The sequence below is a fragment of the Zonotrichia leucophrys genome, chromosome 2 (genome assembly GCF_028769735.1).
Source record: "Zonotrichia leucophrys gambelii isolate GWCS_2022_RI chromosome 2, RI_Zleu_2.0, whole genome shotgun sequence".
NCBI lineage: Eukaryota > Metazoa > Chordata > Aves > Passeriformes > Passerellidae > Zonotrichia > Zonotrichia leucophrys.
In genome coordinates, this window is record NC_088171.1 from 131,410,896 (window position 1) to 131,426,627 (window position 15,732).

The 15,732-nt window shown below is 41.5% G+C and overlaps 1 protein-coding gene across 2 annotated transcripts in view; it reads right to left on the minus strand.

Moving 5' to 3' along the window:
- PTDSS1 (phosphatidylserine synthase 1) overlaps positions 1-15,657 on the minus strand; it is a 28,294-nt gene extending 12,637 nt beyond the window's left edge. Inside the window, exons 1-6 of one of the 2 annotated variants that reach the window (XM_064706458.1) lie at positions 15,335-15,657; positions 10,059-10,150; positions 8,543-8,587; positions 6,311-6,435; positions 3,139-3,297; positions 440-591 (exon numbers count right to left, since the gene is read on the minus strand). In XM_064706458.1, the coding sequence (XP_064562528.1) occupies positions 440-591; positions 3,139-3,297; positions 6,311-6,435; positions 8,543-8,587; positions 10,059-10,150; positions 15,335-15,513 (752 nt within the window). In that variant the 5' untranslated portion in view covers positions 15,514-15,657. The remainder of the gene's footprint in view (positions 1-439; positions 592-3,138; positions 3,298-6,310; positions 6,436-8,542; positions 8,588-10,058; positions 10,151-15,334) is intronic. The other variant, XM_064706457.1, reaches the window with a different exon arrangement.
- Between the last annotated feature and the right edge of the window lie 75 nt (positions 15,658-15,732).

Below are 15,732 nucleotides of genomic sequence, written 5' to 3' on the forward strand. Positions count from 1 at the left end.
TCCATTTATTTTAGAAGGTCAGCAATGAGGTAAAGCAATTCACAGCACACGTACCATCAGCCCCATGCCCTCACTGCAATTACTAGTGCTGACAGATTGCCACACTAATGGCTCACCAAGGTGAGCCCAAATCTAGTTTAAAAATATATGATAAAAAACAATCACAATTTGTTTTGCTCCCTGACTTCCTCAAACTTTTATGCATACAAAATAAACTGAAATTTACTGTTTTGTATTGTCAATTGGCATCAATGCTTGTAACTTGAAATTGCAAAGGAAAATCATATACAGAGTCACATTTACAAAGATTAACAGGAACATTACTATGACACTGATATTCAACATTTAAAATAAAATTACAGCACTGTTAGCACAGGCAGATTCCATGCTATTTTTTTACATGCAAAACAATGCTTATCAAGCTTTAATTTAGACCTACTTGAAGCTTGCCCAGTGATAGGTCCTCATCTCCAAGAAACGACAAACTACCATGCCCAACCAGATGCCACCCCCGTTACAAAGCAGGATGTCCAAAATGACTTGATCCCACCAGCATTCAGCAAAGTTAGGCAGAAGGTGCATGAAGAAGAGCTACAGAATACAGCAAAAAGACTCTGGGTGAGGAACAGCACAGAATTAATATAAATTCACTTTTAAAGTACACATTCAAAAATCAGCTTTTCAGTACACAGCATACTTCAAAAGAGCATGAGCCACAGCCACTGAAATTTGATGGCCATCCTTCCATGAACTTCAGAAGGCCTTGAACAGAATCACACAAGGCATCAGAGGCTTTCTTCTCACTGTTCCCTGTTGAGGCTATGCTGTATATAGGGATATCATGCAGCCCTTGCTTCTCAAAGATGATACACAATACATTAACAGAAATGTATGAAACAAGCACAACAACGGCATTTCCTGGAGGAAATAAAGTGGTTCGTGCTTTAAAAAATAAAATTAAAAGAATCTTTGTTTCATTTTTGCTAAATAGTTTTAACTAGTATGTTTTCTAAACCAGCAACAAGATGCAGCAAGTAAAATGGATGCATTTGTAAAAGCTGCCAGTACTAAAACATGGTGGTGTTCAGGAGACAGGACTTCTTTATTTCAACTCTATTTTCAGGAAATTCAGTGACTGTAAAAAAATTAAGAGTTCAACAGCATTTCAGCAAGTTTTGCTGCAATACTTAATACAGAATGGCTCAAGAAGTTAAGAGGACATTTCACTCCACTGATGCAGTGAGGGGAACAACTGGCCAGAGTTAAGGCAAGATATAAATATATTTTACCAAGAGCTAGAAACAGGTTCACTGCCTCTCTCTCCTTTAAGGAAAATAATTTTACTTTCTTATCCTATGAGAAAAATCACTGCAATTAAAAAAAATAGACTGGAGAAGTTACCTATGGACACGAAATCAAGACAGCCATGTGTTACGCAGTCCCTCTGCAATACTCAAGGAGATAATTAACAAAATACATAGCAAACTGAAGAATGTACCTCCACAAACACACTGCAATTCTTGTCAGTTAATGTACGTACACTGTGGCTATGGAAGATTATTGGTATGATTTTGTAATAAAGTATCTTTTGTTCAGAGATGTAAGCATAAAGTACTGAAAAATATCAGATTTGAGAAAAGGAACAAGGAATGAATGCTGACTCATTTACAGTACATTACAGTGACTAATACTGGCAATGACAATTCCTGTGAAAACTCTTGCAAAAATGTATCAAATGCAGTTGTTTTTCATTGACCAAGCTATGTGGATTTCAACCTTTACAAAAAAGAAAACTTGACTTTCTCTTCAGGAACCAAGTGATACAGTGTTGTTCATTGTCCTGGTAAACTTTCCCCTTCATATTTTTAATTAATTTAACCTGAGAGGGGCAATAGCCCACAAATGTCAGTAACATCCAGGCAAAGACACCAGAAGTCACAGATAATGAGGCAGCAAGACCAGAGCACAGGTGTTAGCCTGACAGCCTCTAAGGTTCTCTAGCTGCTTTCTCACAATGAGAGACAAAAGTCTGCCTGCTCTCCAACTTCAATCCAAAAGTATGGAGCATGAGCCAAGCTTCCCATTTCAGAACAAGGAGCTGGCTGCAATCCATGAATGCTAATAGGAAATACTCAGCTAAATACCTAAGTAACTCCTGATAACTTCTGGAGGTTTCTAATTACTCTCCTGAATTATCTGATTTATCAAAAATCCATTTGAGTGGTGATAACATATCTGTGTTTTGAACCTTGTCCAACACACTATCTGTTCCAATAATGTGCCTTCCAACAAGGGGAATACTAGACACCCGATGCTGTATCAAATTGAAGACAAGGGTTGTATGATGAACAGCAAGAGTATGAGTGAAACAAGTCCAAATACATTATTTTCCAGAGGGAAAAAATTAGTACAATAACTAGCTGAGGTATTTTCTGTGAATGGGTACTTGTGAAATCCCCATCTTCATCAATTTCAAAATCACTTAGAAAACATAGTATCCTTCAATGCCACAGAACAAAAACACATTTTGAAGAGGAACTCACAGCACCAGGATTTTCAAACCCAAAATTTAATTTTAGACTAATAAATCCTCATCTATGCTTCTAAATTACAAATGCTTTATCAGATAAGCCAAGCATTCTCAAGACAGCAAGCTTTAAAGAAAACTGATTTTAAAGACTAAGTTCAGGTGTTTACATCAAGAAGATTCCTCAACTCCACTTCACTTGCACATTTGCATCACTATACACAATGTGTGATATTGTTATATGTGAGGGACCAAGAGAATAGATCACAGATATTGCAAGGTGAAAAAGGAGAACAGTTGCTCTGAATCAGGAAATATGTGAAGTAGAAAAAGTAACATGATCCTTATAACAGCAGAAAATAAATTATGAATGGCACAAATAGGCTGAGCGAGACTTCCTTTCTATTCAAGCAGTAATAAATCACTTACAAAAAACCCAGCTTGCTGTTGTCTGTTCATTCAGCTGTATAAATTATTCATCTGGCTTATAAGACTTAAACTGTAAACCTCTGCTGAGAAGTAGAGAGCCATCCTTCTAGTAACATTCACTCTTCCCCCAAGACCACTGCACATCTCTTCCCTTTGCAGATAATTAAGATGAAGTGCCCTACCTCAGTGAGCTCCCAGGTGATGCTGATAGTCCAGCAGAGCCCATAGCTGCGGATCAGCAGAGCCTTCATGGCCCAGCCCCAGAAATGTCCAAAAGCAAATATGTCAAAATGGCTGAGGATTCTCTCCCAGGTGATAACATGACAGTTCACTGCATACTCCTGTTAGGAAAAGAAAAAACCCAGAACAAAATTACTCCATCAACACACAACTTCAGAAAGAAGAAACTTTCCATCCAGTACATTAACTCTGGAATTATAAGGTATTAAAATCAGCATTATTTCTTTTTCTTATCCTTCTAAACTGTGGCAGAAAAATTCCAGTATTAAGACTCAGTACTGCCATCACAGTACAGCTCTAATTTAAAGGGAAGCAGAATGGACCTTGGTGCCTGAAGAAGCATGTATTTCCTAAGTGACAGAGAAGCAGCGAAACCAATAATATCCATAACAATAAAACCAGAAAACAATACTCCAGAAAATACTTATTTGCCCTTCTTTGGAGACTTGATTTGAAATAACCACCTTTCTCCACATTCATGGTGTCTGGTGTTCAGATGGGGCTCATTAGTTGCTAATCATCCTCAGTTTCTGATGTAATGTTACTCATGTCAATGTTCACTTGAGTATCTTTTGTGTCTTATTTTCCTCATGAAAGCAATTTCCTAGAACCCATTCATATTGAGGATGTCCAGCCACAGGCTTGGATTGAAAAAAAAATTAGGGAAAGATCAAAGGGAACTTGCAAACGTTTTTTCACAGATGAGCAGCAGATTCCTTAAGAATACCAATTAATATTCTAGTCATCAATGACAAAGGAACCAGGTTCTCAAAACATGTTGTACAGCAAGTGCTAGAAATCACAGCCCAAAAAGAAAAAAAAAAAAAAAGTATGCCATCAAGAGGCTGCAAATGTGGGGTTCTGTCTCATCACTGGGTACAAACTGAACTATTCCTAACAGGAAATACACATTTTAAAAAATCTCTGCTCTTCAATCCTCCTAAAATACACATTGCCACCTGCAGGTGACAACTCAGCACTGCTCAGTGCTGTTAAATCAAGAATTCTCCTTCAGGCCAGAACTATTGCTAATCCTGCACAAATGAACACTAATCAAGTTGAAGATGAGATAGCAGAGAAAGATTTAAATCCTGGCCACCACAAAGAGAAGAAAGCACAATTTCATATAAATCTGTCTAGCAGCAGGCAGCTAAGTCCCGCTGTGGGATGATAGGAGTTGTGTAGGTTACTGTAACTCACCCTTACTGCTGGTGCTTTCTTGTGCCTGTGCTGCTGGCCAGAGAAAGGTGCACCACCTTTCTAAGGATGGTAAACCTGCAGCTTTAGTGCACCAAGAGAACTGAAACTGGCTCCTTTGCCAGCATGAGAAGCATGGAACACCCCACAGAAGGTGCAGGCTCCTTGCTACACCACGATGCCTATAATGAGTGCACAATGAGGCTATTTCAAAAGTAAGATTTTTCCATGGCTCTTGCTTTTTTTCTTTTATTTTTCCTTTTCCCCTCTAATTTTTCCAGCTGCAGTTGTGCCAGTCATACAGTGAAATGTGTTGAACTTTTTTTTATACCCAAGCAACTTTGCTAGTACTGTGCAAGTGACCAAGCTGCAGCCTTCATTACAGCTGCATTTTAAAAATTTACTCCAACTTCAAATGACAATACCTGGATTGCAAAGCAGACCAGGGCAAGTTTCCACTGACTGCTACAGTCAGGGAATCTGCTGTACTGTGCTTCTGTGCCAGTAGTAATACTAGTCTTCCCCTAGCTAGAATCTATTTCAAATTTAAATGACAGGAGAACCAGGTGATTCTGACAAACCAACAGACTCCCTGTATCAGCACCCTTTTGTTGCTCAGCAACACCACTGACACTGGTGCTGGGGCTCCATTTAGCCATCCTCCCCCCATCCTAAGGGCAGGCTGCCCTCACCTCTCCAGCAGCACAGGAGGCTCCTTGCAGAACCCAAAGTCACAGCCCAGAGCTGCACAGCACGTACTGCTGACAGGCTGAGGTGCAGTACCTGAAGCATGCAGTTTTCCAGGCAAGGAGCCTGCATGCAGCCCTCACTATCAATCAGCCAACATGAGCTTATCGCCCTGTGAAGATTTCCATTCCCCCATGTGCTACAGGGCACGAGTTTGCAACTGATGAGGTGCTGTGCCTTGGTCTGCGTAAGCAATAAATTGCCACGTGTGAAAGACAGCCAGTCAATTTCCCTACTCATGAGGCATGAGCCCTATAGAAGCACCTAGCAGTCAACAGATGACCATTGTGGACAGATGCACTAACACAAGGTCAAGGGAGCATGTTGGTCAGATGGTGAGGAGTAATTTGATGTGATAGTGAGGAGGGGAAGATCAGTGATTCTTGCCTCCCCACACAGCCTCCTCTTCTGCTTGGTGCCCAACTGCTCACACAGTTCTGCTTGCCTCCCTGCATAACTCACACCCTTCTCTCAGGCCTCCTTTTACAAGCTCAGCTCTCTGTGTTCATGTCCCCACCTGAAGGGGAATGTTCTCCATAAGGAAAACTCTTTGCAAGCTGCTCAGTGAGCAGAAGAACAAGCCTGGCTCTCTATGCCACTGCAGATTATGGTCTATGGAAATAATTTCCCAATGGTAACAGCATCAGTGCTCAGTTGCTGACTGACTGGAAGGGGGCAGAGTCCTGCAGTTGCCATACAAACACATACTCCACAGGCTCCATAGCACAACAGCAATGTACTAAGCTCAGAGCAACAAGATGAGACCAAAGCTCTTTGAGTGCAGCACTGTGGCATCAAAAACCCTGATCTGGGACACATACCAAACAGGCTTCATTTAGATACTACCTTGCTAAGTCTATTTTCAGTATCCATCCTCATATCTATTACCAAAAAGCATCCAAAACTACCCCACTGCAAACATATATCCTATTCCAAATTGCACACTCATCCAAACATCTACATTAGCAAAAAAAAATTAAAATACTGAGAAGACTCTTTTTCACACCAGCTGATTTCAATGTAAATAAATTGTTGACACAAAGGACTTGTTGGCTCTGTCAAGTATAGGCACAAACTTGCACTGGTCATGGAAACAAATTTAGATTTATCCATTCCCACTCATATAAAACATGCCTAAAGTATGTACAGTAAAGTGCCATGGATACATACCATAATATCTGCTTCCCTTGTGGCATATCGAAGATTAGGGTCCAGCCAGTACATCACTGCTTTTACCTGCTCAAAGTTGAGGAAGAGCACGAACACCAGGAACAGAAAATAGAGCACACTGAGACCTGCAAAAAGACTCAGTTTTAAAATCATGCTCAAAACTGCTTGGAACATAGAGTTCAAAAAGCTCTTTTCAAACAGTTGTTCTACAAATGAATTTCTATATGCAGCAGCTACATACAGAAAAGCTGAAGAGACCCCAGTCAGATGGCAATGTCTGAGCACTCAGCCCTTCGTATCCCCTCCTGTGACAAGTGATACAACACATGCTCAGCTGCATGAACAAATCAGTCTAATCAATCTAGACATGTGCAGTACAAGGCTGTGATCAGGAAGCTCCTTAGTAAGAGATACATTAGGATCCTGGATTGCATCAGCTCTGTCCCTTTGCTTTAAGTATTTTTGGTCTCACTAATGTAAGTCCCTAAGCCTTTACACAGATTTCAACAATAAAGATCAACTTAATAATGTCACCTGGTAATTCTGAGCTGTGCTGGTAATAAAGAGTAATTATAAACTAATGCATGTTTGAGTTACTTTTGTGAGCTGGAAAATTTGCTGCTTGAACCTTTTAAAGATAAATATTATTATTATTTCTTTTCATATCATTATAAATTATGGAACACAACTGCATTTAGGAGTACCATTTCACTCTTCCAGTCTGAATAAGGTTTTTTTTTAAAAAAGAAAAACTTATTGCCCTAGGTGTTGCACTGTGGGCAGATGAAGCTTTTGTTGGGACCATATCTTTACATTACTAACAAGATCCCAGATATCCAAGACCACATTTGGAGGAGGCATACAAACACCATTTCCAGAGCTTCAAATGTATCCTGCAGCAATGTCATGGAAGGCAGAAAGATTAATGTGAATAAACTTAGGATCTGCCATTCAAAATAAACTGCAGCAATTCTAAAAAGGCCTTTTAAACTATAACCAGGACTCACATGCTGATAGCCCACAGTGCACACCAGAAAGCAGCTCTTGTTCAGAGACACATACATGCACAGGAAGTACCTGCATGGTCCTGTGCAGTCCCTCCCAGAAACACAAGGGCAACAGATGTCACCCTGCTAAATAAAGCACAGCCTGCAGGCCAGGGTGCATCTGGAAATGCTGAGGATGTACCAGTCCTGCCCTTCATCTACTGAAGGGGTCTGAGAACTGAAACACAGCTAAATGAACTACACCAGAAGGAGAATTACACAGGGAAAAATGCTGCTCCTGATTTTGCATGCAGTCTTTTTCCAAAAGTGTACAGGGGTCAAGCTCTGACAGCATCAACATTGAGAATGACCTTTCACTCTACATGTGGTGAAACTTGAAGTGAGCAGTAGGATCTAGTGTTTGCAGTAGGAGTAGTGTTTCCCAAACTTTCCAAGAAGTAGGTTTGTTTAATGAGAACTGTCTAATCAGCAGTATCCTCTCAATGTCAACAGATGAGTAATCAGCTACTTTGGGAACCTACTTATTTTTAGATATAAGGTGTCAGGAGAGAGGAACATTCAGTCTGTCTAAAAAACAAGCAAATGTGCAGTCTAGCATATGCTCTGTGAACCCTGAATTATTTGAAAATAAAAATCCTCATGATTTTGCTGTGTAATTTAGATGCTTAAGGAGCAGGATTTCACTTGTGAGTTTTGTAGCTAACAGAATTATTTTTCGAACTGTAAATGCAACTGATTTTTACAGGTACTTTTAATGAAATAAGTTATGAATATATACATGTCCGGAATATTAATAAGTGTTAACCTATGCAATGCTACAATTTAGCAAACAAATAAAGTAACAGCATATTTTGCCAATAAGGAAAAGAAACCAACTACTCAACTGTGTTCAAAAATCAGACAGCATATGCAGTAGCTGGGGTTGGAAGAGCTGAAAGTAGGAAAGGTGTGGGGGAAGGAGATTGGGAAGCACAAAACAGGATTAGTATCAGAATGAATGATCCCTTTTTCGTCATTTCATTTACACCATCCCAACACAGAGTGACTACAATGAAATTCCCAGATATAACTAAGAATAGATTATAAGCAACTGCTCAGGAGCAGGAGGAAAGTAACATTCACACAAGTTTGACACACAATTATGTTTCATGACAATTCCGTTCATTAGAAAGCTAAAAAGGCAGGTCCTGCAAAATCAATGCAAAAGTTAGAAACACAAACTTACCAAAAACCATCCTCCATAGAGCAGGGTGAGGACGTGTAAAGGGTCCTATAGACAGCAAACAAAAAGCTTATTAGGAAACAGTCAGTAAAAACCACAAAATTTATTTTTGAGTCATTGCATATGACTACTTGGCATGAGCATGGATCAGTTCTTCATCAAACTATGTAATACACCTGAAAGCTGGAGCTCTATGCTGTTAAAAAAAAATCCAGCAGATTTCAGAGTGGAAAAAGGAGACTGCCAGGTGGTAACATGAAGACAATTTTTCACTGTTTTTATGGAGTCATGTCCAGAACAGTAGCATGCTGTTTGTTCAGCAGACACCACATCTCAGGTGTCACCTGAGGATGTCCTGACCTGGTTTCCAGAATGCAGCTTGCTCCCAGTTAACATATCTCATACAAATTTGTCTGTGTTAACAAAGAAACATGGTCCTTAGTCTTCAGACCAACAAGAAATGCTACCAAACAGGCCTCCTGAAATTTCTAAACTGAGCATCATATATAGCTGACAAGAAGGAAGACACCTATGCTCTTTACTGGTGTCTATTTACTTTAGAGTCAGGAATGAAACTGATTTATTAGACTAAAAACCTCTCAGCTAATGTGAACAGCAGAGAAGGTAAATCTGGTGAAACTGGAAAACATCTAAAGATGAATCAGACATTTAGGTAGCAAGAAGTGGCTCAACAAATATTTTCAGCACACATTGCAGACCACTCTTCCACCACTGTATGCATCAAGCTGCTTTTTCTCTGGCATTCAGTTTTCTGGGCAGCACTTTGTGAAAAGCATGCATATAGAACTTTAACATCTGGGGAAAACTCTGCAGTACAAAGCTGCCCTGCACATGATCACTATTTTTTCCTGAACACTGCTAACTTGTTTAGACTTAACCCAAGAATCACAATTTTGCTGATAGGAATAAGCCAAAATGAAAAAACCAAACCAGACAAGCCATGTATAAGTATTTCTTCCACAGAATTAAGTGACACAGAAACATTCTTACATTCTTATACTTTCTGCTCCTCACGCAACTACCAAAACTTTTGTCCAACTTTAATTTCTACTGAGCAACTGAGGTTTTACATTGTAAATGCAACTTAAACCATTTCTATTACTATCTTCTGCTAAGGTGCTGTGTCTGAGAACTTTTAGAATTACACTTCTGTTGAAACATACTGAGGCAAAGTCCTCCTAAACATTATTTAAGGGTCTGTTAGCATCATTACTTACAATCTGAGCTGCAACTGCACATCTGCAAATAGGACACTGATTTTGAGAACTTAACTTCCTTGTTAAACACAGACTATAAATAACAAGCTATAAATAACACTTATCTCTGCTCAGTATGACTACAACCCATTTTTAGACTGTTCCTTAACATAAAAGAATTCCAATGAGTAAAGAAAAATACACTGAAAATTGGTATTTAAATAAAACTCCAAGTAAATATAGTGGCAATAAAGAGAAACATTTAAAAAACATGAAGAACAAGCTGTATAAACCTTACTCACCATTAGGAAAAGCTAGAACACTGATGATTAGAAAGAAGAAAATCACAGAGAGGATACCCCTCCAAATATTATCCTCTGGTACAGAATCATCCCTAAAGAAACAGACAACACAGTATTAAAGTACATTATAAGGATGAAGTCAAAAGGCTCTCAAGATATATTATTTAAATAACGAATATAAGGAAATTAAATATAAGAAATATGCATGCCCATTACGTTACAAGTTAAGACAGTAATTGCACTGAATGATTTTCACACTACACTTCTGGGTGTCTCTTTCTTACAAGAGGGTTAAATATTTAGTAAACACATGCAAGCCATTAGCATTGTTAGAAGTGAGTGTAGAAATAATGATCAAATTTAACATAAGGTGAAAAAAAATTTTCCTGCTTTAATACTTACAGAAACATCATTGAATTACTTTTACACAGCAACTTTTACACCTAAACTAAAACCTCTGGAAGCCTGGATGCAATTCCTAGGTTTCCTTCTGCTGTTTTGGTGCTACTTGCAATATCCTTCACTTCCTTTTGCCTATTCTCAACACCAAATGCCTGAGATGAGGGCAGAAATAATTATTATAATCAGTCTTTAGAAATAATGAATGTACAGCTTAGAATCTGTAACAGAGACACAGCACAACTTGAAAGACCCAAAAAAAAATATCAATTGCTTTAAGATCTATTAAGCCAAAGCTCTGAGTATAGCATCATACATCACTTGGGCTGCTGTTACATTATAGCCAGAAGACAGACCTAAGAATTCAGTTTGGAATGCTGAGGCAAACTTGACAGAGCCCTTTCTTTTCAGGCAGGTAGAAGATTAACAAAATAACTCTCCCCTAACTTTACTAACTAGCAGACAGCTTCTGGGATACTTCAGTAATACAAAAAACCAAACTTCAGTCTATCATAGTATAAACAGTGAATATTTCATAATATCCACTACAACTAAAGTCAAAGTTTTACTGTCTGGGTAGTTAGCATGCACTTAGGATCAGTTTATTCATTTGAGTATATTTGTTTATTTATCCACAACACAATAACAAAGTAATTCCTAGCAAACTTTGAAGGTATAAAGCTCTTCCTGGAAGAGCATCTGTCATATTTCTGGGTGGTTCAGTAAAGAATCCATGACAGCATAAATGCTCTCCACATTAGATACTTGCTGCAGTTAGAAAATATTTCTCACTTAGCCAAATTATTTTTCTTTTCCTCAAAACTGAATCTTAACAGCTTCACAGCAGGCTTTCATCACTGTGAGGCATTTAAGCACTGTGTTAGTTTAAATGTATGGAAGGAAAAAGTGCATTAAACACAAATGGTTTCTCTGCAGGCCTTAGGGACTTCCCACAGCATTTTTTTTAACCAGCTGAGTTCAGCCTTACCAGTCATTTTCCAGCAGCCATGCTGCACAGGCTGACACTTTATACCAGCCATAAACTCCAGGTCCCAGAGCTTAACTCAGGCTCCCTTGGCAATCCCAAGACTTATGCCATCCAGAGCACTTCCTGGCCAGAGCCTCCAGCTCTGATGCCTCAGACAGCAAAAGCATATCCCTCTTTTAACACATGTAAATAACACACTGAAACATTCTGTCATGGCTGCCACCAAGAGGATGAACTGGTTTGTTTTTCTTTTAGATAGAACAAATAACTACATCACATCAATTCATCACAGCCAACAAAGAAGTGAAAGACATTGTGATCACATCACTTAACTGCTGCACCAGGTGAGACTAAAGGTCCTCCCTTTGCATATCAGGATTCTGAGTACTGCTCAGCTTCAGAAAAGCTCTCCTAGTCATATTGGCACCACTTTCCCCCAAAATCAACAAAGATGTATGCAGGGTTAAGCTGCAATTCATTCCAAGTGAGTGGCAAAGCATTTTACTTTGGCTTGCAGATAGATTTCACAAGGGATAGACACCCAATCTTCTTGCCAGAAGCAGGTAAGAACTGGTGTGAGCAAGAAACTTGTTGCTGCACACTAGCTGGTGTAAGAATTATAGTGTTTACCTGGAAGAACTATTCTGGGGAATGCCAAAGGGAAAGATGCAATCATAACAAGCTGCAATTGGGAAAATGTACTAAATCATCTCCTTACATAGCCCAAGAATTGTTGACTCTGATTTTGAAATACAAGCATTCGTGCAGCAGAAGCAAGGTCTCTAATGCTTACATGGGTGGACAGATGAAAATTCTCAATTTTAACCCACTTTATAAGGGCATTTATCAATTCTGTGGCTTTTCAGAGAAGAAATTTTAAAAAACAAAGAGCATAAAAACCGCATAATCTTTATCCCTCTTCTGTTCTTCTCCAGAGCAGTATATTACAAAAATGTCAACGAATGAGTTGTTATGTCACCAAAAAAAGCTGGGGGGGGGAACTCAATTGAGGAAAAAATAGCTAGGACACTAAATTTGGAACGTGGAAGAAAGAGGAAAAACATCTTCCATAAACTCAGCCAAACCTAAATACAACTAAATAATCCAGTTTAATCAAGGGACATGCAAGACAAAAGCCCTACATCCTACAGGTCCTACTCCTGCTTCCACAAACCCAGGCAGCTTCATCCCAGAAGCCACTAGTCTGTCACCCTCCTCAGTCCTGTTGTGTCCCACAAAATATCCCTCCAGGACTCACTCCTGCAGGCTGCCTCGGGACTCAGAGAGGGCCACACTCCTCCATCTAGGGTGGAAGAGGACAGGGAAAGCTAGAGCCACTCCCCACCTCTGCCCCGAGGCACAGGATGGAAGCAGTGGAGCCTCTGTCTGGCTCATTCAGCAGGAAACAACCAAGGAAGCTGCAGCCATTGTCAGAAGCACTAGAAGGATGTGCTTTAAAGAACAGAATACTCTCTATTACCCACTTTAACATAGAAAAATTAAAAACCACATTCCTTTTGGATTATTATTATTACTATCATTATACCTGAAGATTCCTGCTATCTGAAGCCCAGTTTCACCCTTATCTGTCAGCTCAAAAACAGTAGCAGCTGCTCTCAGTGATCCTAAGGAGGACTTCATGTTATGTATGGCTTGCTACACACAAGGGAAAAGCATTTTCTAAGTTCCTCAGAACTCTCCACATAATTCTGACACAAAGCAATTATAGAAGAGACAAGAATTTAAGGAACACAGAATTTCCTCTGTCTATGGCGAAGTTCCTGAAAAAATAAATTTTACTTCACAACATCAGCATGAATCAATCACAGAAAGTCCCCCACTCAACAAAGTGCCCAGGAGAGCTACGGAACAACTGACAGCACAGGGGAAGCAAAGAATCACTTGTGACACCTTACAGGGAAGTCTACAGGGCCTTGTGCCCAGGAAGTGGGAAAATGAACTTAAACATCACCTTAATTGCATGAGTCAGTGTAGACTCAATGCAATAAGCTGATGGAAAGGAGCACAGACTGTAAAAGCATGTGAGAAAGTATCTCCTCTTCCCCAGTCTCTCAAAGAGTCCCAAATGAGGCCCAGAGGCAGCAGTCTGATATCAATCAGATCTATGAAACTCCTACAATAGTTGAAAATAGCAGAAGGAGGAGAGGGGAGAAAGTAAAATTAGAGTACCTTCTACAACCTGAGAAGAAGAGAAATAGAGAAGAGTTAAACAGAAGTCAACTGGTATTTAAACACAGGAAGTGAGGCAGAGATAGACAGAGGGAAGAAAATGAAAATGAAGAAGTCAGTCAGAAAGACACACCAGCAATCCTCTTGGAAAAATGCAAACAAACATCCCAGAAGTGAAGCAATTTTATTTGGGCCTGGAAGACTCCAAAGCACTGAAATTGCTTCTTAGCTCACCCTCTGCTTGAAAGAATTAATGGCAAAATTCCTTCCCCAAAGGTGAGCAATCCATTAATCCTCCAGAATGACACTGTGATGAAAATTTCTCAGTGAGTCAGAACTTTGACCTAAATTAGCCCTTCAGGGGAAAAGTGATGAGGCAAAGGGACGAGGAGCACTTGTACCAAAGGTCTGTAATTAAACATTGTAACAGAGCACAGAAATACGTCTCTGATTTTGGAGTTAAGAAGGGATCCAAGTAGAACAAGGGATGTGCTCACCAAAAGTATCTCCCTTGGGGCCATACACATGTTGAAACAAGAAAAGGCACACCTCAGACCATTTGCAGTTACACTATGTTACTTTTCCTTACACCCCTGTCTCAGCTCAAGCCAGGCTTGGCCATTATTTCACAGCTATGAAAACTAAACATTTGATTCTTAGAATAAGACAAGATTACACACTGAACTGTGCATCAGGCTTAGTGACAAATAATAACCTTCTTACATCAAATGGAGAGTTGTCATAAATTCATGTTTTAAGGTCGCTTTCAAGGGGGAATTCGCCACAATCAGAGTTTAAGCCACAAGACCACTGAAATCCATGACTGCGTACACACAGTGCCACAAAAGTTTAAATGAGTCTAAAACGCACTGCACTACCTAGCCAAAACCTCACAGGAATCACTGCCTACATACAACACAACTTAGTCTGCAGGAGTATTATACAATCATCTTCACATCCAGTGGAGGGCAATAAAAAGCATGCACAACTTCAAAAAACATGCAGGATACCCCTCAGACTGCACTGCTATACCCCTTGTTTTCAAAGCAACGTTCCTGAAAAACCTGTCCGTTCCTGGCAGTATGGCCACGGATGACTGCAGGGGTGATGCCCACAGAACCCTCCCTCCCTGTGGTGCGCCAAGGATGTGGCTAAACCCACCCATGCCAGGGCCTGAGCCCTGCTAAGCCCACCCGTGCTGAGCCCACCCGTGCCAGGGCCTGAGCCCACCCGAGACTGGCCACAGACAACGTGGGGTACAGAAGCGGTGCCACAGAACAGCCACTGCCGTGCACCGCACGCTTGGGAAACCATCTACACGAGTGATGTCACCGCGGGGCTGCTCGATAGCCTAATAAAGGCCATTTCTGGCAACTCCTTGAAACACACATTTTAGTAGAGACTTCAGCAGAGATCCCCAGAACGATGACCAAGTTCCCAGGACCCGCAGTGAGGATGATGCCCGCTCTGGAAAGGAGGGCAGGACGCCCGCTCTCCATTCAGCACGGGCCTGCCGAGCGGGGGGCGCGGGGCGCTGCAGGAGCCGCCCGGGGAGCGCACCGCAGGCACGGCCCAGCCGGAGCCGCGCTGCCTCTGCTCGCCCTGGGCCAGGCACCGACCCTCCCCATTCCCTGCCCGGGAATGCCGGGGCTGCCGGCACCCAGGGGCGGGGCTGCGGCTCCCCGCGGCGGCCGCGCACCTGGTGAAGGCGAAGGCCATGAGGCTGAGGATGGTGAAGCTGAGTAGGGTGATGGTGTGCGGGCGGTAGAAGAACTCTAGCGTGATGTCCTCCACCTGCTGCTCGTTGATCATGCGGAAGTGCAGGCGGTAGTTTACGTCGTCCTTGCTCAGGGTCCGGCTCCCCACGCACGACGCCATCTCGCCCCCTCTCTCCCCTCGTCTCAGCGCGGCTGTGGATGTGCGGGGCGGCGCGGCCCGAACCAGCCCGGCCGCCCGCCCGTGCCGCGTCCCGCCGCGCACAGCCGAGCGGGCCGAGCGGGGCAGCGCCGCGCCCGCCGCGCCGAGGGGCGGAGCTCGCCCGGCCGCGCCCACGAGGCGAGGGAGGGAGAGAGAAACGGAGCGCGGGAGGGGGGGTTG